Source organism: Bubalus kerabau, chromosome 7 (genome assembly GCF_029407905.1).
Source record: "Bubalus kerabau isolate K-KA32 ecotype Philippines breed swamp buffalo chromosome 7, PCC_UOA_SB_1v2, whole genome shotgun sequence".
NCBI classification, from domain to species: Eukaryota; Metazoa; Chordata; class Mammalia; order Artiodactyla; family Bovidae; genus Bubalus; species Bubalus kerabau.
In genome coordinates, this window is record NC_073630.1 from 12,713,975 (window position 1) to 12,738,334 (window position 24,360).

Below are 24,360 nucleotides of genomic sequence, written 5' to 3' on the forward strand. Positions count from 1 at the left end.
AAGCAAGGAAAAGCTAGAAGAATTTTTGTCATGCTTTCAAAGATGTCAATCTCAATGTACAGGCAGTCACATTTCTGTTTTATTGATACTTTTTTAAATAGGAACAATTTTCAAGGTTGAACTAAGGTTGTATTAGTCAACACTATTAAAAGTCCTAGAACTTCCCAGTAACTATATTCAAATTCCATTTTTACAAGTTGAATCTGTGTGTGTGTGTGCATGTGTGAGAGAGAGCCTTTATTATAAGAGGCAGTAAACAGCATCCTTCTTTGCCTTTGTAAATTCAGAACTAATTGCATACTAGAACATTCAGAGAGATTGAATTAGAATATAATACAATCCAAATCTGGCTTGGAATGCAGCCATGCGAGTATCCAATACATTCTTAGGTGCCCCACTGAAGTTGCTGACAAAAATTCAGACCTCTCTCACAGGACCAGAGTCTGTAAGCGTATGTCTGGACAAGCTGAGATTTCATCCTGTAGACAGACCACACCAGTAAGAAGGAGAGCAAGTTTGTTTACCCAATGCCACTTACCAGTTTATGAATGGAGATAAGAGAGTGAGAGGTAGGAAAAGAAGCCAGAAGGATGCTTCTAGGAGAAGTCCCCTTGTGCAGATGGATCCAGGGGAATGTGGAGGGTCCCTGGATAATTAAAAAGTGAGTTTTATAGACTGGGTGTGTTAATGAGGGAATGTTTGGACTTGAAGTATCAAAAATACACTGGGCCTAATTTCCTGTAGAAGTTGCTTCTGCATTGATGTTTTCCCCTTAATCACCATCAATGGAGGAATCACTTTATTAATTTCTTACCCATGATATAAAATTCAAGAAAGCGTAAGGATAGAATATGTAAGGTTTTCTTGAGAAAAAGAAAAATTCTAGTCTATTCATGAAAATATTTCTTACCTGTATCAGTTCCTCAGACATATTTCATTTGTACCTATTCTTGAATGTCCTCACTTTTATCTTTTGCTTCCTGTCCTCTCCCCCTTGATTTCCTCTTAAGAAATCTGTACTGCTTAGAATTACTAGGATAGCTCCTTAGTTCATATATCATTTCCAATATGTCCCTACTTAAATTTATATACCATACAAATGCCAGAAATTTTACTGGACTTGTCATGTCTCTAATATTAAATTCCCTATAACCAGTGCTTCTGCAGTATGTCAGCTCACCAGATGGTCTCCGTTGAATCCTCCCAAACCTCATGTCTCATCTCTCATTTGCCTACTTCTTTATTTAAAAAAAAAAAATGAATCCAACACCTAGAATGTGCCAAAAACTACATTAGACAGTGTGGTGTCAATATGGCTCTAAATAGATTCGATCTTTGCTATAAGGAATTTATATGCTACTGCAGAAGACAGAACAAATACAGGCAAACAGCCAAATAAAAGGAGTAAAAGGAGTAATTGAAATGAAGGACATGTAATTTAAAAAAAGAGAGATTAAAAGAGAATCACCTGAAGATGGGGATCTAATTTAAAGAAGAAATATCTAAATCAGTAGAGGCACCTAATATGAAGATCATTTCCAGATGGAGGAAACAGCATTTTAAAAATTTAAGTGTGAAAAAAAAAATCAAGGGTGAAAAATCTTAGTTCACTCAAGCAACTGAAGGAAGATGAGCATGAGTCAGTTTTCAAGGAGAAGACTGGTATGAGATGAAGTTAGAATAATAAATAAATGCCAGGAGAGCCAGGGCTGTATTAGTTTACTGACATTTTCTCTGTCCTTATATTTTTGACCCATTTTTTGAAATATTTCAATATAAAATAAACCCCTTTACTCTTTGCCCTTTTCTACAACTTTGTCAAACTTTTTCTGAGGTAGGATAACCAAAAACCAGAAGCACCTAGGAACCAGTCAGCTGCTGACATTTGTGAGACTCGGGGTAAGAACACAAAAGGGGGACTCACTTTAAAAACTGTTCAATAAAATAGTTCTAGCCTTGTAACTTGATAAATATACCTTGCCAATGCCAGCTGCTTGCCCCCATACTGCTTCCCGATGACCGGCATGGAGACAATGTTGTTCTCCGTGGCCTTGGTCTCGATGAGGTCCTTGAAGTTCATAGGCACAGAGCTAGTGGGCATGCCGATGCCCCCGGGCCATGTTCTTGGCCTTGCGCTGCTCCTGCATGGCCTCGTACTGGAAATCCTTCCCCAACTCCGTGTGGGTGAGGAAAGATGACAGGTTAAGTCCTTAGTGTTAGACTGGCCACCAGCTCCAGCTGGGCAGACACACCAAAAAGCGGCCAGCACAGTGGTGACGGAGGTGGACCCGGCTTACGTGAGCCTCTCTTCAGGGAACAGTGCTCCTCTCAGCCACAGAAGACAGGGGAGCAGCTGCTAGCTAAGTAACTGTGTGGAGGGGCTGAGAGATGAGACGGGTCTGTGTCCTGGAGCCCACAGGTGCCTGAACTCTAACTCAGTGTGGTTCATGTGCTCAGGGCCTCCACCAGGGGCCCCACTCACCAACATTGGAGGACACCACCCTATTCATGATGTCAGCAGCCTTGTTGAACTTGTCCTAGACGGATGGGGCACCAGCACTTGGTCCGAGAACACGGACTTCCAGCCCAGGTACCACTTGGTGATCTCCTCCTAACTGGGGCTGTTACTCAGCCAGGAGCATGGTGCCTGTTGAGAGGAGACAAGTGAGAAGCCGGAGTCCACCATGGCAACAGGTGGGAGCACAGCTTCCACTTGCATGTTTGGGTCCCGGTCCTACAAGCTGGTGATACTTGCAGGGTTTCAGGGACTGAATGGGGTCAGCTCGACAGTAAAGGGCCCTGCATGTAGACTGCACTTTGGCCTCCCACCCACATCCCTGGGCCTCTTTGAGGATCAGGGATGATGCAGGTGGAGTGTTCCAGACCACATGAGGCAAGTGTTCAATAAAGGGTGTTCACGGTGGTCCTGAGGATTTCCCTGGTGGCTTAGACAGTAAAGCGTCTATCTACAATGTGGGAGACCTGGGTTTGATCTTTAGGTCGGGAAGATCCTCTGGAGAAGGAAATGGCAACCCACTTCCAGTACTCTTGCCTGGAGAATCCCATGGACAGAGGAGAGTGGTAGGCTACAGGCCATGGGATTGCAAATAGTCGGACGTGACTGAGGGGCTTCACTTTCTTTCACTTTAGTGACTTGTAAAGCTATGATAAAATTACAGATTTTTTTTTTTTTTTTTTTTTTGGATCCCTTAGCATCTGTGAAGGAACTTGGCAATGGGGAGAGAGCAGGTCCTGGCTCCAGACTAACCTGGTCTTTCACTGTCCTAGATTCGGACCTTCAGAGCCTCATGACCCTCAGGAGGAATGACCTGGGTCATGCCCTAAACCAGGCAATTAATTCAAAGGTTCTGAAATATGGTTGAAAGGGAAAATATGGCTTTGATTTTGTACATGGGGAGAGAATTCTCTCTCCATAGAAACATGGTTGGTAGATGGCCGGAATGGATTCTCTAATACAAATTTCTCTTACCTAAGTTGAAGGACAATACTGACCAGTGCAGCTATTAAGTATAGAGCTAATGCTGCTGCTGCTGCTGCTGCTAAGCCACTCCAGTTGTGTCCGACTCTGTGCAACCCCATAGACAGCAGCCCACCAGGCTCCCCTGTCCCTGGGATTCTCCAGGCAAGAACACTGGAGTGGGTTGCCATGTCCTCCAATGCATGAAATTGAGAAGTAAAAGTGAAGTCGCTCAGTCGTGTCCGACTCTTAGCGACCCCATGGACTGCAGCCCACCAGGCTCCTCTGTCCATGGGATTTTCCAGGCAAGAGTACCGGAGTGGGGTGCCATTGCCTTCTCCGAGACGTTTCTTATTTATATTCCAGTCTCTGTTGTTGAAAGTGGGTACTGAGTACACAGGGGTTCTTGATGTTACTCTCCCTACAGTTTGTTAATGTTAGCAACTTTCTGTAACCAAAAAAGTTAGAAAATATTTTAATATCTTCTTGACAGTTCGAGGAAATTTTATGTTCTATGTGAAGAGGTTTAATTTGCTTGGTCACCATTTGTTTATAATCCTGCTGATGTCTTTAGTAATACACCCTCATTAATGGTGGGTAAAAATAATCAATGTGCTCTGTAATATTGCTTTTTCTTTCCTGAGTTTATCCTTGGACTTGGCATCATTAAATTCCAGTAACTTTCCTTGTATGTTTATTCTTTATATTTAAATAATCTTATTGACATTGACGGGCTTCCCAGGTGGTGTAGTGGTAAAGATCTGCCTGCCAGTGCAGATGTGAGAGATGCAGGTTAAATCACCGGGTCAGGAAGATCCTCTGGAGTAGCAAATGGCATTCCACTCCAGAATTCTTGCCAGGAAAACTACATGGACAGAGGAGCCTGGCAGGCTACCGTCCTTGGTCTCGCAAAGGGTTGGACAGGACTGAGCAGCTAAGCATGCATATCCATTGACATTGAGCACCATCTTATAAAGGACTCCAAACTCTTTTTCATCCACCCAAATTCTAGTTTAAAATTAACTCAATGTGAATTTTCTTATGTTGAATTACATTGATTTAAATTTTAAAAGTTAGTTTTTCTCTTCTTACAGAGTGGCAGTCTCAATCTTTCAACATTGTTTCTTCTTTCCATGAACTTAATCTTTAGATCCATGATTTAGAATCTAAATTTAGGATTATACTATTTTAAGCAGTCTTTGTGTTCTTTTTATATTTTTAAGATATTCCTTTTTCTAATTCAAACCTATTCTTTGCAAAGCTTTCTTTTCAACGTTTGGATAATAAAACAGCCTCAGGTATGTGTGGAGAAGGCAATGGCAACCCACTCCAGTATTCTTGCCTGGAGAATCCCAGGGACAGGGGAGCCTGGTGGGCTGCCGTCTATGGGGTTGCACAGAGTCAGACACGACTGAAGCGACTTAGCAGCAGCAGGTATGTGTTCATATAGTGGGGCTATAATCAAAACCATACTCCTCCTTGGGTAGGATTTGAACACATCTGAACCTCAGATTGGGACTCAAACCCATAATCCTTGAACTAGAAGGGGACATGAACCTACTGTCTTTTAATTCAAACTACTCACCTGGTGTCAGAACTTAAGCTCGGGTTCTTTCATTTTGTCACAGAAGGAATTCAGTGTGAGGCAAAGTGATAGGCAAAGAGTGAGTTTATTGGCATAGTATGCTTGTGAAAGATACAAGTGGGCTGTCATGAGAGCACAGCAACCCCAGGGACCAAGGGGGCTACATTTGTATAATCAAAGAAAAAATGGGGAGGGAAGAAGACCATATTCTTCCTCATTCTTGAGCAGACATCAAGGATTAAATCATTGATTTCTCCTTCAGTCTCATATGGTGCTTCCCAGGTAGCTGGGAAAGCTACCTGGTAAAACAACCTGCCTGCCAATGCAGTAGACACAGACAATGTGATCTCAGTTTCTGGATTGAGAAGATCCCCTGCTGTAGGAAATGGCAATCCAATCCAGTATTCTTGCCTGGAAAATTCTGTGGACATATGAGCCTGGTGGACTACAGATCATAGGGTCTCAAAGACTCTTGACATGACAGAACTCCTCCTTTTTTGATTTTCTATGGTTTAACTAGGACTGTTGTGGCAGTGTTTAAATCATATGTATATTAGCAAAAGGGTGATAAAAAATACTAAAATATGGTAATTAATCTCAGGTTTTGATATCATGTACCCTTTTACCCAGTTTTAGCTTTCCCCCTTCACCTATACTTCTGTCTTGTTGTTGTTCAATCACTCAGTCATGTCTAACTCTTTGTGACCCCATGGACTGCAGCAAACCAGGTTTCCCTGTCCTGCACCATCTCCAGGAGCTTGCTCAAATTTGCATCCATTGAGTCAGTGATGCCATCAAACCATCTCGTCCTCTGTCGTCCCCTTCTCCTCCCACCTTCAGTCTTTCCCAGCATCAGGGTTTTTCTAATGAGTTGGCTCTTCCCATAAGGTGGCCAAAGTATTGGAGCTTCAGCATCAGTCTTTCTGATGAGTATTCAGGGTTTGTTTCCTTTTGGATTGACTGTTTTGATCTCCTTGCAATCCAAGGGACTCTCAAGAGTCTTTCCCAACACCAGAGTTCAAAATTATCAATTCTTCAGCATTCAGCCTTCTTTATGGTCCAACTCTCACATCCATACATGACTACTGGAAAAACCATAGCTTTGACTATACAGACCTTTGTTGACAAAGTGATGTCTCTGCTTTTTAATATGCTGCCTAGGTTTGTCATAGCTTTCCGTCCAAGGAGCAAGTGTCTTTTAATTTCATGGCTGCAGTCACCATCTGCAGTGATTTTGGAGCCCAAGAAAAGAAAGTCTCTCACTGTTCCCATGGTTTCCCCATCTATTTGCCATAAAATGATGGGACTAGATTCCATGATCTTCATTTTTTGAATGTTGAATTTTAAGCCATCCTTTTCATTCTCCTCTTTCACCTTCATCAAGAGGCTCTTTAGTTCCTCTTTGCTTTCTGCCATAAGGGTGTTGTCATTTGCATATCTGAGGTTGTTCATATTTTTCCTGGCAATCTTGATTCCAGCTTATGCTTCATCCAGCCCAAATTTTGCATGATGTACTCTGAATATAAGTTAAATAAGTAGGGTGTCAGTATACAGCCTTGAGTTACTCCTTTCCTGATTTTGAACCAGCCTGTTGTTCCAAGTCTGCTTCTAACTGTTGCTTCTTAACCCAGGTACAGATTTCTCAGAAGGAAGGTAAGATGGTCTGGTATTTCCATCTCTTTAAGAATTTTCCAGTTTGTTGTGATCCACACAGTCAAAGACTTTAGCATAGTCAATGAAGCAGAAGTGGATATTTTTTCTGAAATTCTCTTCCTTTTCCTGTGATCCAACAGATGTTGGCAATTTGATTTCTGATTCCTCTGCCTTTTCTAAATCCAGCTTGAACATCTGGAAGTTTTCAATTCATGCATGGTTAAAACCTGGCTTGGAGAATTTGAGCATTACTTTGCTAGCATGTGAAATGAGTGCAACTGTGAGGTAGTTTGAACATTCTTGACATTGCCTTTCTTTAGGATTGGAGTGATAACTGACCTTTTCCAGTCCTGTGGCCAGTCCTGAGTTTTCCAAATTTCCTGGCATATTGAGTGCAGCACTTTAACAGTGTCATCTTTTAGGATTTGAGATAGCTCAGCTGGCCTTCCATCACCTCTACTATCTTTGTACTGATTCTTCCTAAGACCCACTTGACTTCACATTCCAGGATGTCTGGCTCTAGGTGAGTGATCATACCATCGTGGTTATCTGGGTCATGAAGATCTTTTTTTTGTATCATTCTGTGTGTTAGTGCTACCTCTTCTCAATATCTTCTGCTTCTGTTAGGTCTGTACCGATTTTGTCCTTTATGGAGCCCATCTTTGCATGAAATGTTCCCTTGGTAGCTCTAATTTTCTTGAAGAGATCTCTAGTCTTTCCCATTCTATTGTTTTCCTCTATTTCTTTGTATTGTTCACTTAGGAAGGTTTTCTTATCTCTCCTTGCTATTCTTTGGAACTCTGTATTCAGATTGGTGTATCTTTCCTTTTCTCCTTTGCCTTTCACTTCTCTTCTCGTCTCAGCAATCTGTAACAGCTCCTCAGACAGCCATTTGTCTTTGTGCATTTCTTTTTCTTGGGGATGGTTTTGATCACTGCCTCCTGTACAATGTTGTGAACATCCATCCATGGTTCTTCAGGCACTCTGTCTATAAAATCTAATCCCTTGAATCTATATGTCACTTCCACTGTATAATCATAAAGGATTTGATTTAAGTTATACCTGAATGGTCTAGTGGTTTTCCCTACTTTCTTCAATTTAAGTGTGAATTTTGTAATAAGTATTTTATCATCTGAGCCATAGTCAGCTCCTGGTCTTGTTCTTGCTGACTATATAGAGCTCCTCCATCTTCAACTGCGAAGAATATACTCAATCTGATTTCAGTATTGACCATCTGGTGATGTCCGTATGTAGTGTTGTTTCTCATGTTATTGGAAGAGGGTGTTGGTTTCTGTCTTGGCATACAGAAATGCTACTCTTGTCTTGTTTTTTTAATTATCAGAATTTGTGGCTTGAGTGTGTTTGGCACTTGGATATATCTGTCTCCCTTCAAGGTAGCGTAGGTTGTTGCTAGGGATTCTTTTCTTGAGTTTTCATTAACTTACAACAATCTCCTTTAAATGTCTTTCTATCTTTAATCCCCTAGTGGAATTAAACTGACTAATTATCCTAATCTATTCCTATCATAATCACAATTACATGTATTTCCTATACCAACCTTTATTAATTTAATAAGAGTAAATTTCCTTTTTTGCATATTTATTTGTAATTTTTTAATTTAATTTTTTATTTTATGTTGGGGTATATTTGATTTACAATGTTGTATTAGTTTCAGGTATAGGGCAAAGTTATTTAGTTATATATATATATATATATGTATAGCCAGTGCTTTTCAGATTCTTGCCCCATTTAGCTTATTACAGAATATTGAGCAGAGTTTCCTGTGTTATACAGTAGGTCCTTGTTGGTTATCTATTTCATATTAGTAGTATGTAATGTTAATTCCAAATCCCTAATTTATCCTGCCTCTACAACTTTCCAGTTTGGTAACCATAAATTTGTTTTTGAAGTTTGTCAATCTATTTCCATTTTGTAGACAAATCCATATATATCATTTTTTTTAGATTCCACATGTAAATGATACCATGATAATTATCTTTCTCTGAGTTACTTGACTTAGTATGATATCTCTAGGTTTATCCATGTGGCTGCAAATGGCATTATTCCATTCTTTTCTTCTGGCTAAAATTGTTGTGTGTGTGTGTGTATACGCACACACACATACACACATATATATATATACACACACACATATATATACATACACATATATATACATACATTGCATCTTCTTTCTTTATCCATTCCTCTGTTGATGGGCGTGCAGGTTTTTTCCATGTCTTGGCTATTGTAAATAATGCTGCAATGAACGTAAGAGTGCATGCAACTTTTTGAGTTATGATCTTCTTGGATATACACCCAGGAGTGGGAGAGATGGGTTATATGGTAGTTCTATTTTTAGTTTTTAAGGAACTCCCATTCTGCTCTCCATAGTGATTGTGCCAGTTTGCATTCCCACCAATAGTGGGGGAGGATTCTCTTTCCACCACACCCTCTCCATCACTTATTTGTAGGCTTTATGATGATTGCCGTTGTGACCAGTGTGAAGTCATCCTTTATTGTAGTTTTGATTTGCATTTTTCCAGTAACAATGTTGACATCTTTTCATGTGCCTTTTGGCCATCTGTATGTCCTCTTTGGAGAAATGTCTATTTAGATCTTCTGCCCATTTCTTTGTTTACTTCATATTGAGCTACATGAGCTGTTTGTTCATTTTGGAGATTTATACCTGTCGGTCGCATTGTTTGGAAATACTTGCTTCCATTCTGTGTGTTGTCTTTTTGTCTTGTTTATGGTTCCCTTTTCTGTGAAAAGCCTTTGAGTTTAATTAGGCTCCATTTGATATTTTTATTTTTACTTTGATTCTTCTAGGAGGTGGATCCAAAGAGCTATTGTTGCAATTTATGTCAAAGTATGTTCTGTCTATATTTTTTTTATAGAAGTTTTATATTATCTGATCTTACATTTATGTCTTTAATTCATTTTGAGTTTATTTTTATCTATTGTGTTAGAAAATGTTCTAATTTCATTCTTTTACATGTGCCTGCCCACTTTTTCCAGCAGCACTACGTGAAGAGACTGACTTTTCTCCGTTATATGTTCCTGCCTTCTTTGTCATAAATTAATGGACCATAAGTGGATGAATTTATTTCTGGGCTTTCTATCCTGCCCCATTGACCTATATTCCCCTTTTGTGCCAATACCATACTATTTTGATTGCTGTAGCTTTGTGATATAGTCTAAAGTCAGGGAGCCTGATTCCTCCAGCTTTGTTTTTTCTTTCTGAAAATCACTTTGGCTATTCAGGGTCTTTTGTGTTTCCATACAGATTATAAAGTTGTTTTTTTCCCTAGTTTTTCTTAGCTTGAGCCTTTGGTCAGTATGTAGTGTCCTTTTTTGTCTCTTATGACAGTCTTTATTTTAAAGTCTATTTTGCCTGATATGAGTATTGCTGTTCTAGCTTTCTTTTTATTTCTGTTTGCACAGAACATCTTTTTCCATCCTCTCACTTTCAGTCTGTATATGTCCCGGGATCTGAAGTAGGTTTCTTGTAGACAGCATATATGTGGGTCTGGTTTTTATATCTATTTGGCCAGTCTGTATCTTTTAGTTGGAGCATTTAATCCCTTTATACTTAAGGTAATTATTGAGACATATGCCCTTATTGCCATTTTGTGTTTGGATCGCTTTTTCTTTTGTGTGTGTGTATCTATTGTAGATTTTTGGCTTGTGATTCCCATGAGGTTTTGATATACCAGTCTACATATTTAATACAGCAGCTAACAAGATTGTTTTCAGTTTCTGGCCTCTTAATTTCAACTGCATTTTCAATATAGTATGTCCCCTACATACACACCTTCAAGTTGCAAACTTTCAAAGATGTGAATGTTTCTTTATGTGTCAAATCACATAAGTTAGTTTGTACGTCTAGCACACATTGTCACATGCATGCATCCTCTACAGGTGGTGGTGTTTTGTGTCCTTTATTGCACAATACTGTGTAGAGTACAGTATGACAGCATCTTTATTTCAAGTCCAGAATGTCCATAAGCAAGAGATAGATAGAATTAAATCTAGCAAGGAACCAGAACCTGTGCCATTAATGTCAGGCATGAGTAAGACTGCAGCTTAGCCTCCATCTCCTATTGCTGACAAACCTTCAGCTCTAACGTCTTCTCCCTCTTATTCCTCCTCCAATCAGCAGCTCTTCTTGCTTGTTCACTTGATGCTAGTCCTTGTATGCCAGCTGTTGTACTATACTGGTATACTTCTCAAGGTACTACACTGTAAGATTAAAGAGGTACTCTTTATTTTTTGCTATTTTTTATTTGTGTGAAAATCATTATAAACTTATTACAGTACAAGGCTATATAGCTGATTATGTTAGTTGGGTACCTAAAATAACTTTGTGGGACTTATGAACAAACTGAATATATAAATTTGCTCTTAGAATGGAACTATTTGTATGTAGGGGACTTACTGTATCCTGAATTTGTACTCACTTAACAGTTGCTGGTTTTGATTCTGTGCTTGTTTGTGGATGATTTCTTACTTTTATTGTATGTTTGCCCTTACTGTTGATCTTTTGTATTTGTGATACTTCTGTTTCTAACCATGGCCTTTCCTGTTTAGAGTCCTTTAGGAATTGTTGTAAAGCTGTTGTGATGTCAGATTGCCTTAACTTCACTTGCCTGTGCAGTTTTTTGATTTCTCTATTGAATCTGAAAAAGAGCCAAGTTTACTAGCTTTTTGATTATTTTATCTTTTTTTTAAATCACATTTTCTCCTTCTCAATTCTTCCCCAATGACATGTGCTTGCATGTGCACAGGTGAAAGTGCAAAAATATGCATTTATCTATGGTACCTATTATACTTTTTTATGATCTATGATTGGCCAATGCATAAAACATACACCAGAAATGATTCTTACAACTTAAGCAGAATATACTTTTAGAATACCCTGCTTGAACTAATCCTATTTTTAAAGAATTTAATGCCATTCAAAATTTAGTTTTCAGTTTGCTTTTTTACATCTTTCAATTTTGTGTTATAATGCTGTATAAACTTCATCATTTTATTCCTGACTCATGTACCAAATCCCTTGTTGGTTATAATGGTATTTTTTGGAGTCTCAGCTCTTAAAGGAAATAAGCTGATAAATCCTCAGTTCAGTTCTGTCACTCAGTCATGTTTGACTCTGCGACCCCATGGACTGCAGCATGCCAGGCTTCCCTGTCCATCATCAACTCCCAGAGATTATTCAAACTCATGTCCATCAAGTCAGTGATGCCATCCAACCATCTCATTGTCTGTTGTCCCCTTTCTTCTCCAGCCTTCAATCTTTCCCAGCATTAGGATCTTTTCCAGTGAGTCAGCTCTTCGCATCAGGTGGCCGAAGTATTGGAGATTCAGCTTCAGCATCAGTCCTTCCAATGAATATTCAGGAATGATTTCCTTTAGGATACCAGGTTGGATCTCCTTGCAGTCCAAGGCACTCTCAAGAGTCTTCTCCAACACCACAGTTCATAAGCATCAATTCTTCGGCGCTCAGCCTTCTTTATAATCCAACTCTCACATCCATACATGACCACTGGAAAAACCATAGCTTTGACTAGATGGACCTTTGTTGGCAAAGTAATGTCTCTGCTTTTGAATATGCTATCTAGGTTGGTCATAACTTTTCTTCCAAGGAGTAAGCATCTTTTAATTTCATGGCTGCAGTCACCATCTAATGTACTTAAACTGTTTTTATAGTACAGCAGAATGACTTCGTATAATCATTAGAGCATTTAGGCAGGATGAACAGCAAAGGCAGTTTTATTTTCATACTAGCTGGATAATGACTATGCATTTGGTATGTGTCCTTGTATACATGAAGTGGAACCAGCAATGACACTTGCAGCTTTTCCAGCCAGAATATCTTTTTAGAAAGGACACCAGATTTTGAAGACAGATAAAGGTTTTCCAACTTGTCTCTTTCACTTAATAGCCTATGTGACCTTTAGCAACAATTTCAACTTACTAAGGACCAGTTTCCTGTTTTTCTGAGAAGAGACAATAACAGACATTGTACATTCTTGAGAGGATTCATATAAATTACTTGATACCAGTGCTTGGCATGTATCTATATTTTGTTAGTGTAGTGGCAAAGAATTCAGAAATAGAGGAAAGTGTGAATATAAGTAACTAATTTTGGCAAGTTTGTAAACTATGTTTTCTTTGGTTTATAAACATTATTTATGGTAGCTGATTTTAATATACAGGTGTTGTATTACTCTTGATGTTAGATGAGATTAATCAAAAATTTGGAGAGAAAACCATTATATATTTTTATTCATATAGCAATATTCTGTAAAATTTAAAACCTCCACATATTAAAAAGTCAGATAAGTCAGCAGTGTAAAATAATAAAAAATATACATAGTAAAATTCCTCTTTTTCATCATGTTTTGCTTACTTTTTCTATAGAATGTGATAGTTATTTGTTAATTCTGTTTAATAAGCACACATATGTTTTATGAATCAGAATTTTTAAAAAGGTGTGTTTATAGTTTAATAAACACAATTTAATAAATATTAAATTTTATACAATTAAACACAATTTAATAAATATTGGTATTTTCATTTCTTGGAAAGTGTCTGGGGTTAAGTTACTTATAAAATGTATCTGCCAAAAACTAAATTGTTTAATATTCCTTTGTCCTTCTGAGAGAATCTGGAAGAAGAAAATGAATTGTTTGCTTACATAGAAAAATATTGGAAAAAAGCTATAAATCACATGCATGTGGAAATTAATTGATGGTTCAATAAAATAAATTTTAATGTACTTCAAATGTTTCTTTTCTCCAGATTGCTTCCTTGTAATTCTTTTATGTAAGGTGAAAGGAAGTATTTAAATAAGTTCTGTTGTAATTTAATTAAAGTATTATTTGGCTTTTCATTTCATTTTCAAAATAATATTTGAAAAATTAAGATAAACCTAAAATCCTTTGATAAAGAATTCTATCCTCTCTGTCATGGACTTGATTTACCACAGTCTCATTTCTTTCTATGGTCCCTTTCATTGTTTCTCCTTAGGCAAATTTGAACTAGTAGCTGTTTATATATATATCTTTGTCAGGGTCTCACTCACTTCTAAATATTTTCAAATGTCATTGCCTGAGAAAGATCCCGTATCACTTCCACTCCAAGTGGCTAATTTTTTTCTAAACAACCATTCAGTGACAGCAAATGTTATTGGTTCCTTACGTGTTACTACTTTTTTGCCCTCTCCTCATATTCTAATAGGAGTCTAAATAAACACAACTTGTTAATTCTCATTTTAAATTTATATTGGAAAAAGTGGCCACGTTTTCACTTACCCTTTTCAAAAAATGAAAACCATCCCTTTACATATTACATCTTAGATTATCTAATCTCCATTTCACTATTGTCTGAATAGCAGCTCTAGAAGTTTTGTAAGAGGAAAGTTAGAAGGTTTGGCCATTAATAATCCATAAGGTATTTTTTGGTAAATATATATCAGTGTCAAATTATGTTTACCTAAATTATGTATGTATTTTGTTAACCAACTTGGATAACTTTCATATCTTATTAAGGATTTAAGGGAAAGAGCAAGAGAGTTCCAGAAAAACATCTAAAGAGCCTCTTGATGAAAGTGAAAGAGAAGAGTGAAAAAGTTGGCTTAAAGCTCAACATTTAGAAAACTAAGGTCATGGCATCTGGTCCCATCACTTCATGGGAAATAGATGGGGAAACAGTGAAAATAGTGGCTGACTTTATTTTTCTGGGCTCCAAAATCACTGCAGATGGTGACTGCAGCCATGAAATTAAAAGATGCTTACTCCTTGGAAGGAAAGTTATGACCAACCTAGACAGCATATTAAAAACCAGGGACGTTACTTTGCCAACAAAGGTCCCTATAGTCAAAGCTATAGTTTTCCAGTGGTCATGTATGGATGTGAGAGTTGGACTATAAAGAAAGCTAAGTGCCGAAGAATTAATGCTTTTGAACTGTGGTGTTGGAGAAGACCCTTGAGAGTCCCTTGGACTCCAAGGACTCCAACCAGTCCATCCTAAAGGAGATCAGTCCTGGGTGTTCATTGGAAGGACTAATGCTAAAGCTGAAACTCCAATACTTTGGCCACCTGATGCGAAGAGCTGACTCATTGGAAAAGACCCTGATGCTGGGAAAGATTGAGGGCAGGAGGAGAAGGGGACGACAGAGGATGAGATGGCTGGATGGCATCACAGACTCGATGGACATGGGTTTGGGTGATCTCCAGGAGTTGGTGATGGACAGGAAGCCCTGGCATGCTGCAATTCATGGGGTTGCAAAGAGTCGGACATGACTGAGTGACTGAACTGAGCTGAACTGAAGGGAAAGAGAGAGTGTTCACTTTTAAGTGAATTTAACTTAAGAGAAAGAGTATTTCTTAAGGAGAGGGAAAGGAAGAGAAAGGGAGGAGTAACCTGAGGGGAGAAGGGGAGGAGAAGAAACATTAGTTTTGTGTATTGTTAGTGAGGTTTGTGATGACTACTATCTCTTCATGGAAAAAATTAAATGATGAGTTATAATAGTTTTCATCATTAAAATATTATAGAGCTATTTTATTGACCAAGTGAAGAAAACGAAATAGAATTCTCCTTTAAATCAACATAAGACAAAAGCAGAACCTAGTGGAATCACATGAACTTCTTGGGAAACCCAAGTTAAATTTGTTAACTTAAACTTTACAGACTCATTGAAATGGGTGGTAATCATAGTAAAAAATCCCAAGATGAGGTCTGATCATGTGAGTACAGCACTCCGAGTGGTGCTATACACAAAGTGAACACATTATAATAAATATGCAAAGATAATTTTTACTCTAAGTGACACATTTAGTAGCAAGAAGACCAGAGCCAGAGGCCCAGTCACATTGTGTGTATATGCATGCTAAGTCTCTTCAGTAGTGTCCAACTCTTTTTTTGCAACGTTATGGATTGTAGCCCGCCAGGCTCCCAGTCCATGAGATTCTCCAGGTAAGAATACTGGAGTGAGTTGCCATTTACTCCTCCAAGGGATCTTCTTGACCCAGGGACTGAACTGAGTCTCTTGTGTCTCTTGCATTGGCAGGCCGGGGAAACCAGTCACATTAGTAGACCAGAATTAGTACATTTGCATTTGAGATATGAAATCCCAAACTTTGCTCATGCATTGTATCTCTTAATTATAACAGGGCTGGATTCATGTAGGCTCCCCTAAAGGGCAGATTCCTAAATGTGTAGATTTTGGAATGAGAGAATTAGAAGCAATAAATAATTAAAAATATACTAAGTGGAATAAGATGGTATTTACTGAAAATGTTTTGAATTTTAAATGTAAACACTTCTGAAACTGTATCAGTAAAATCCTCTCAATTTAAAGAAAACACAATAACTTATAGAAAACTTAGCATAATCATTTGATATTGGATTTAAGCAAAGCATGTCTCTAGCTTTCAGCCATGATTCTGACTTAGTGGTTCCTGTATTAAAAGAAAAGATGCCAAAAATGACGTTATTATGACCTGAAAATTAAACCTCTGAATGTTAAAATTGATAAGTAAAGCACCACCACAGCGAAATATATGCACAATCATGAATTGTACAGTAATCAAATTTTAATGTGGTGGGGGGGGGACATTAGTGTAGAAGCACATGACTCAAAAAAAATGTTTTGGTTTTGCTTTTTTTTTTTTTCTGCAGGAAAAAGTTCAGCACTTACAGAAGGCTTTTGCTTCAAGAGTAGATAAATCCACACAAACTGAACTTCTAGGCTATGATGTAAGTAGCTATATAAAACCATTTTTATCTTTTTTATTGGTATTCAGACCTCCACAGCTTATTTACTTCTATTGCTGCTATGTCCATGCATTGATTTAATAGGATTTAGTGGTACACCATTTATCTTTTGCTCTTAAATAATCCCCAAATACCTTCTGGAACTGAAAAAGATAATTACAGGCACTGACTAGCATACCAATGTCTTATTAATTTCTTTAAACCAACATCTCTAATACAGTCTTCTGAATTAGTGAATTTGCAGACATGTGCAAGAGATGTATTAGAATACTAAGACAATTTATTTTTAAGAAAGTACTGATTTATTTATTAACAGTTTAATAAAGTTATTATATTTTCAATCACCAAGGGCCAAGTACATCATTTTTACATTCTGGCACATAAAAGGGAGCACAACTTTGCAGAGAAATTTACAATACTATTTTAGCTCTTGGGCTTTGGTGTGTGCTGCAGAAAGTAATTTAATTGAAAGTTAGCATTTTTTTCTTCATTTGAAATATTTGTTGAACTGTCAAAATAGGATTTTAAAACATGTTTTAATACAAGATGACTTCCAGTAGCACTAAATGATTTTAGAAAACTTTGATTCAAATGTCTACTTAAACAAAGCTATGAAATTTTCACTTTGCCTAAGTTCACAACTTTAAATTTTCTTTCGATGAAAACATAAATGAGTTATCTTCTTTTTGTTGAACCTAACATTTGTGAGAATACTCTGCTTTTTTAAAAAAATTATTAATATTATTTTTACCACTCTATTGGCAAGTAGTAATAGAATAGAAATAATTTTAGATTTCATGAAGGGGTTTAATGATAAAATGTCAACCGATCTGCATGTTCTTACTTGTGTTGCCTTTCAAAGTACATTAACATATGTAACATAAAGCTGTCTATCTCTATTAGGAAATAAACCAGAGTTTTGAATTTCAGCTAAAATGGTTTTCAGATAGTTATGTGCATTATTTTTTAATTAAAAAAACATTAAAAGCTATCCCTTTCTTTTGAGTTATTCTCTTATACTCATTTCATGTTTATTCTTAATACCTAAATATTCTAGATATCAATATTCTGACTATAATACTACTTCAATTCCAGTGCTTTGGTATTTAAATGATAATGTTTCAGATATTTAAAAGTAAATGTTTTTAGTAAGTTCAAATATGCTTTAGTGCACTAATCCAATATTTATCTGTTTAAGAGGAGTTATTGTTTAATTTTTTTTTTCTAGTATGTATTATTTGTGCTTAGGTCTTTATGATATAAAACCAGTATGTATTTTACAATTAATAATCCATATGTTTTTAAATCTGTGAGTCAGTTGTCCAATAAGAACAATAAATTCATAGGCCACATTAAATCTTATTTCAACATAAATTCATTTAACACAGGAGCTGCAAGTAAACTTAGAATTCACGTATTTCAGTGCCCTCAATATTCAAATAAGTTGACTAAGTTCCAGAAAAGTGAAGTCACTTGTTCACTAATGCACATTCTTTGTGGAAATCTGATCTTTTAAAAAGTAGTGATTATCCTTATAACAAGGAAAAAGGAAGTACTCATGCATTTGTACTCAGATATTTCATTTTACTCAAGAGACTGATGTTTAGCAGACTAAATTCTAAATTTCTAAATAACTGAATGTAAATGTAGAATGTAACCCTCTTAGATCTATAGCACTATTGGTGCCAGTCAGAAATGCCCACTAAGACATGATGGTATCTGTGGGGAGATAGTTAAGTTCTAGCTACTAGATATTCCTTATGCCTGACATTTGAATGCCTGTCTATGCCCCATACTTTTCTTGATTTTACAAAATGTCTTATATCAATGGTATTTAATTCTCCAAATGTGTAAATAAAAATTAAAGCCATGATCATAGTTAATTCTTGATCATACCTAGCCTCTTCTCATATCTGACAATGAGAGCTTAATGTATTTTACTAGATAAAAGTAATGTTAAAGAATAATTTCTTAGTAGTGAGTCCTTAATGGATCCCTTTGTACAAGTTTCTGATATGATTTGGGTAGTCATTAACATAGAATAATGTTCTAAAGATTTCATGTTTTGTACTCTTGGTGATATATTTTAGGACATAAGCATCAGAATCAGCAAATTACCAAAGATATGCATCAGAACCTTCTACCAGTAACTAGATATAACTGTCATAATAGATTTTAAGGCAATTGGTATTAAAAAAAAAAAAAACTGAGATGGGAAATATTTTAAATAAAACAAGTAAAGCATTTTAAATCTGCTGAGTCTTGTAACTATTTGGAATATTATTCATTAATGTAACTTTTTCATGACTGAAATATTTTCTGTAATTTTCAATACTGGTTTATAATTTTTTATATTCTTGTATGCAATAAGAATAATTTGTTATCTTTGATATTTTGCTCACATTTTCTTAGGAAATAGAATTTGATCTTTAATTTATCACGTGTGTGTGTGTGTGTGTGTACATATATATATATACCTACATACACGCTATTTGACATTTGCAATAGTATTTGTGAGAAGAAAAATCTTGTAGAAATCTTGCATATTATGGATGATGTTTTCACCTCTTTCTTTTTAAAGCTGTCAATATTAGCCGCAAATTGTTCTTTACTGATCTTTATAGATCATGTTTCAGTGACATGAATGTCAGAATATAATCAGTCATGTCCAACTCTTTGCAATCCCATGGACTGTAGTCTACCAGGCTTCTCTGTCCATGGGATTTTCCAGGCAAGAGTACTGGTGTGGGTTGCCATTTCCTTCTCCAGGGGATCTTCCTGACCCAGGGATCAAACCCAGGTCTCCTGCATTGCAGGCAGATGCTTTACCCTCTGAGCCACCAGGGAAGCCCTATAAGAGACTACAGTATCTATTAATATAATTTCCTTGTGAAGATAGCTGTTACTACACATTTTGCTTAAGATGGGAAATAGAATCCCCAGAAGATATTATTATAATGAAAACTATTAAAAGAAATTTCCAAATTTCCAAATTCACTACAGTGATTAAGTTCAAAGGTTTGTACAATAAACAACTTCTAGCCTGCCACAGATATATCAAGAGTCTTAAAACTAATGTTAAAGTACAACATGCTCTGATTTCTAATGCAAGTGGCAAGAATTGTTTAAAAATAATTTCAGAGTGTCTCAGCAAAGGCCTATAAACACAATAGTTCTTATGATGAGGGAGATTGTTAAATAAATGATGAATGTGTCTTAAATAATCAATGCCAATTTAACCTCTTTCACCCTCCTCTGTCTGCACAGGTTTAGTTTATTGAAAGATCAAAGAATAATTTCTTAGGTGTCAGTTGTGTTATTAAAACAGAATGGAAGATGAATAGATGTAGTCAGGTAGCAATGTTGTCGATTACAAGATTATGTTAAGAGGTAGGCAAGATTCTTCTGATTACATCAGCTGTATAAATAGATACTTCAACAAAGCACATTTGCTGCCTGTAAAAATTTTATAGTTTGAACTACTGCAAATAACATTTTGGTTAAAGCAGCTGAGAATGAATGACCAAAATGCTACACTGAAATTTTATTTTCTGACAGAAGATTCAGATCCTTTAATTAATTTGACACCATTATGGACAATTTTTTAACTTCCTTGGGCTTCCCTTGTAGCTCAGTCGGTAAAGGATCTGCCTGCAGTACAGGAGACCTGGGCTCGATCCCTGGATTGGGAAGATCCTCTGGAGAAGGAAATGGCAACCCACTCCAGTATCCTCTCCTGGAAAATCTCATGGACAGAGGAGCCTGGTGGGCTGCAGTCCATGGGGTCGCAAAGAGTTGGACACGACTGAGTGACTAACACTTTGTTGTTCTACAGAAGACTGTCATTTTCAAAGTGACTGATTAACTTTAGGTGTAAGTTTTCCTTTCAGTTACTTCCTAAACTTGACTCAGAACAGTCACAGTGTCTTGAGATTGCTCTTTTAGGCAGAAACACTGAAGTTTTAAGATCTTCCACTCAGTGGCATATATTTTACACTTATATTTAAAACAAGTGTTTAGTTGAACTAGGAATGTTTTGTTCATACTTTAAGAGTTTTAAAGTTACCAGGTATTTCATCAGGTATTATTATTCATGACTGTCATTCTAAATATTATTAATAGTTTGTATGTGGCTATTTTAAAATCAGCTGAACTGTGGTTTCACACATATTATGTCTCAGTCATGCATGAGTGAAGCATAAATCAGTATGGAAATGTATGCTCACACCTCTGTGTGTTCTGAAAATATTTTAATACATTTCCAAGGGTGGGACTTGCTTTATAAACACAGCTTTCTACTTAACTAGTTGCATTATGAATACAGATTTTGAAAAACTCAATGCAATTACCTTTGTATTTGCAATCGATGCTATTTTTCTCTTGTTTAGTTTTGCAGGCCCTCCTGGCACAGTTAGTAGTGTTCAGGGAATTCTAACAAATAAGAAAATTGTTCATAATGTAAGGAATAAGAGTAATTAGTTTTTACAGTAATTGTTTTATTAGCTATTAGAGCAGGAGAGTATTTTGTATTATGCTAATATATTATGTCAACTTATGTGTTAAGCCTGGGCTTCCCAGGGAGCTCAGAAAGTACCTGATCTTCTGCCTGCAATTCAGGAAACCAGTGTTAAATCCCTGGGTCAGGAAGATCCCCTGGAGAAGGAAATGGCAACCCACTCCAGTATTCTTGCCTGGAAAGATCCTGTGGATCGAGGAGACTGGCAGGCTACTGTCTATGGGATCACAAAGAGTGGGAGACGACTGAGTGACTAACACTTTCATGGGTTAAGTCCAATGCTAAGAATTGAATAACTATTGATTAGGCTGTCTCATCCGACTGCTAATAAAGTGTAGTTTCTTAAATCTGTTTTAGATCCATCTGTTGCTATCATCTTTCTTAAATTCAGTACTTATCCTGATCATGCCTCAAAGTGATCCAGTATTTAGTAAAGGAGCACCTTCCCCCAATGTGCTTCAGTCTTTAATATTTACTTAGCTCAGGTATTTATGTTGATTTTTAGAAACAACAACAACAAAAAAATCAGGTTTAAAACTGAATGATATATTCCAGGTTTTCTTTCTCTCTTTTTTTGTAAGGTTTTTAAAATAGCATTTAATACTTAAAAGTTAACATGTGCATAACAGAAAGCCAAAAAACACAAGAAGCAGAAAACAAAGTCATTCATAATCACAAGCAGTTTACCGTTTGATGTGTCCTTCTGGGTCTCATTTGTGTATTTCTTTTGAACTCCAATTTTTGTATTACATTAAAGGCAACTTTCAGACAAGAACATTGATGAAAACACTGGAAACAACATCTGCCACACTTGTTTGCTAATTAATGGAGGAATCACAGCTTACCTAGTGGTAACATTCTGAGTCACTTCTGAAAATCCATGCATGTATTCATTCAACAAATATTGATAAGTGCTTCCTGGAAGCCAGGCCTTGTTCTGCGTACTTGAGCTACATCCTTTAACCAAACAAATAATCCCTCAGGGAGTTTGCATTTCATCATTGTATTTAAAACAAAACAAAATAAAAATAAGCTAAGTATATGGTATGTTAGAAGCTCCTAAGTGCAATGTAAAAGAGAAAAAACAGGGAAAAGATAATTGTGAGTGTAGGGGTGTGGTCAGGGTTATGATCAGAAACTTTATATAAAGTAATCTGGACAGATCTGAGGGTGACATGTGCCTTGTGAGACTTGAAGGAGGTGAGGTGAAAATCACCAGTAGCCAGAAATCCTTTTGTGATGTGCTTCTTGAAACCTGTTGAAGACCCTCAGTCAGAACAAATTGATGTATCTTGGCTCCATGGATAAGAATAATTGGCTTCATTTAGGGGCCCTCTATTATAAAAATAGACATTAAACCCTAGAATCAGACCCAGTATACCAAGCGACTCACACTAGCGGAACCCAGACCACCCGAGGGAACAGCCTGCTCAGCCTCTTAAGATCATATTCACTTATCATAGGCACTGAGAAGAAAGCTGGGTAAAATCAAGTTTGATAAGTAAATTACATTTGCTTTTCTTCTTCTTTTTTTTTTTTTGCTTGCATTATCTCCACCCTCTTCTCTCTCTGTGTACCATTATTCTTCAGCCCAGGCAGTGCTAACTCTATAAACTTTAAATGTATAATTAGATTTCATTGTATATCTACACATCCCATTTATTAGAGCTATGCTACTAAAAGTGAATAAAGCACTCAGTAATTACTTGGTGAAAAATGAATATATTAACTACAAGACTCTAATGTTATTTTTATAATCTAAAAAATCTGTAACAAATCAGTATGCATTATTTTACTTTATTCACAAGAATCATACAGAAGTACATATTGCTACCCTACATTTTTACTCTATATTTGTTATACTGAACTAATATTTTGCAGTGACTACTTTGCACCTTTTAGAAGACATAATAATATTAAATGCAAATCAGCATAGTCAACCAGGTGAGGTGAAAATCACCTTTTAAAACATGGATGACAACTTGCAGTTGTCCTTAACATAGTGCATTGAATGGTTCCTTTTAAAATCCTGAATCTTTATCTAGGAACTAGATCATTCCTGGAATGTCTCCAGGTCTTTAATTCTTGCTACATAGAATTGGTGTTAGTTAACTGATAGTTCTTTTGTTAAGTGAATCTGTGGTTGAAATGCTGATGGGGGAAATAGCAAGGCTAAGTTTTAACCAAGAAAACTCATATAATTATAGAAATATTAATTAAAACAAAGCAAAAGAGCACCTCACAAATATTTTATATAGCTCAAATTATGTGGGGGAGGAAAAATTACTTTCCCTCTACCCTTCTTGGCCGAGGACCCCACTCTACAATAATAAGAGACAGAATAGCTGTAGAAAACAAAGAAGTTTAGTAATATGTATACTGCCTGTATAAGTGGGAGATACCCAGGAAAGCAGTAATTACTTGAAATGGCCTAAACCACCACCATTTCTAGCTGAAGCCAAGAGGATGGGAGTAGGGAGGGTGGTTATGGGAAGTTTCCAGGAAAAAATACAGTAAACAAAGGATATGATTGTTATGCAGATTTAAGTTGATGCCTTCTTCATAAATAGAATTTTCTAGAGATTTGGTCATCTTCCTTCTTCTGGTACAGAGAAGGAGATACTCTTACAAATAGAGGTTCATCTTAAAAATGTGAATTCTTCTTACAAAAGGTAGTTTTTTAAACTTCTTAGTTTTTTAGAGCTTCTCCTGCTGTTTCTTAAAAATAACAAACTCAAGATAAACCATTTGTCAAATAAGCATGTTTTGGTGTAGTATATTTTGCTCTCCTTCAACTAGTAATAGTGAGGATCATACTTGCTTAAAATTATGTTGATTTTGTGATAGTACTGATATGAGAAAAGTAGCTATTTGTTGAAAAGAAAATTTTTCCAACCCACTTCCATTTCCATCTGAGATTGCCATCTCTATAGGAAATCTAATTTCAAAATTTCAGATAGTTCCTTAGAAAATTCTAGAAGTCATTTCAGTATTTTCCAGTATGCTAAATGTCCTTGCATAAAAGAGAGTCCCTTCTGAAGGAAGAAAACAAAATGTATATACTAAAGACATCTCTCAGTGTCTATTTATCATGATTATAGAATTGTTGCTAATCAGAATTTGTATTAAGTTCTTAGAGTTTACTCAAGTACTTGTTCAATGTAAATCTTTGAGTGTTTATATTTACTGATTTCTAGAGAAAGGAATCGTTTCCTTTAATGTGGTCTACAAGTAAGAAAATCTGTAAAATGAAATTTATTCTTTATATATATATATATATACACACACACACATATCCTTGCAATATAAGTATAAAAATATTATACAGATAAATATATAAAG

At 36.4% G+C, this 24,360-nt stretch overlaps 1 protein-coding gene across 2 annotated transcripts in view; it reads left to right on the forward strand.

Moving 5' to 3' along the window:
- CCSER1 (coiled-coil serine rich protein 1) overlaps nucleotides 1-24,360 on the forward strand; it is a 1,463,256-nt gene that overhangs the window by 780,597 nt on the left and 658,299 nt on the right. For both annotated transcript variants that reach the window (XR_008716743.1, XM_055587653.1), the window contains one exon: nucleotides 16,407-16,484. Coding sequence is in view for 1 of the 2 variants with exons in the window: in XM_055587653.1 (XP_055443628.1) it covers nucleotides 16,407-16,484 (78 nt within the window). In the remaining variant the exon portion in view is untranslated. The remainder of the gene's footprint in view (nucleotides 1-16,406; nucleotides 16,485-24,360) is intronic.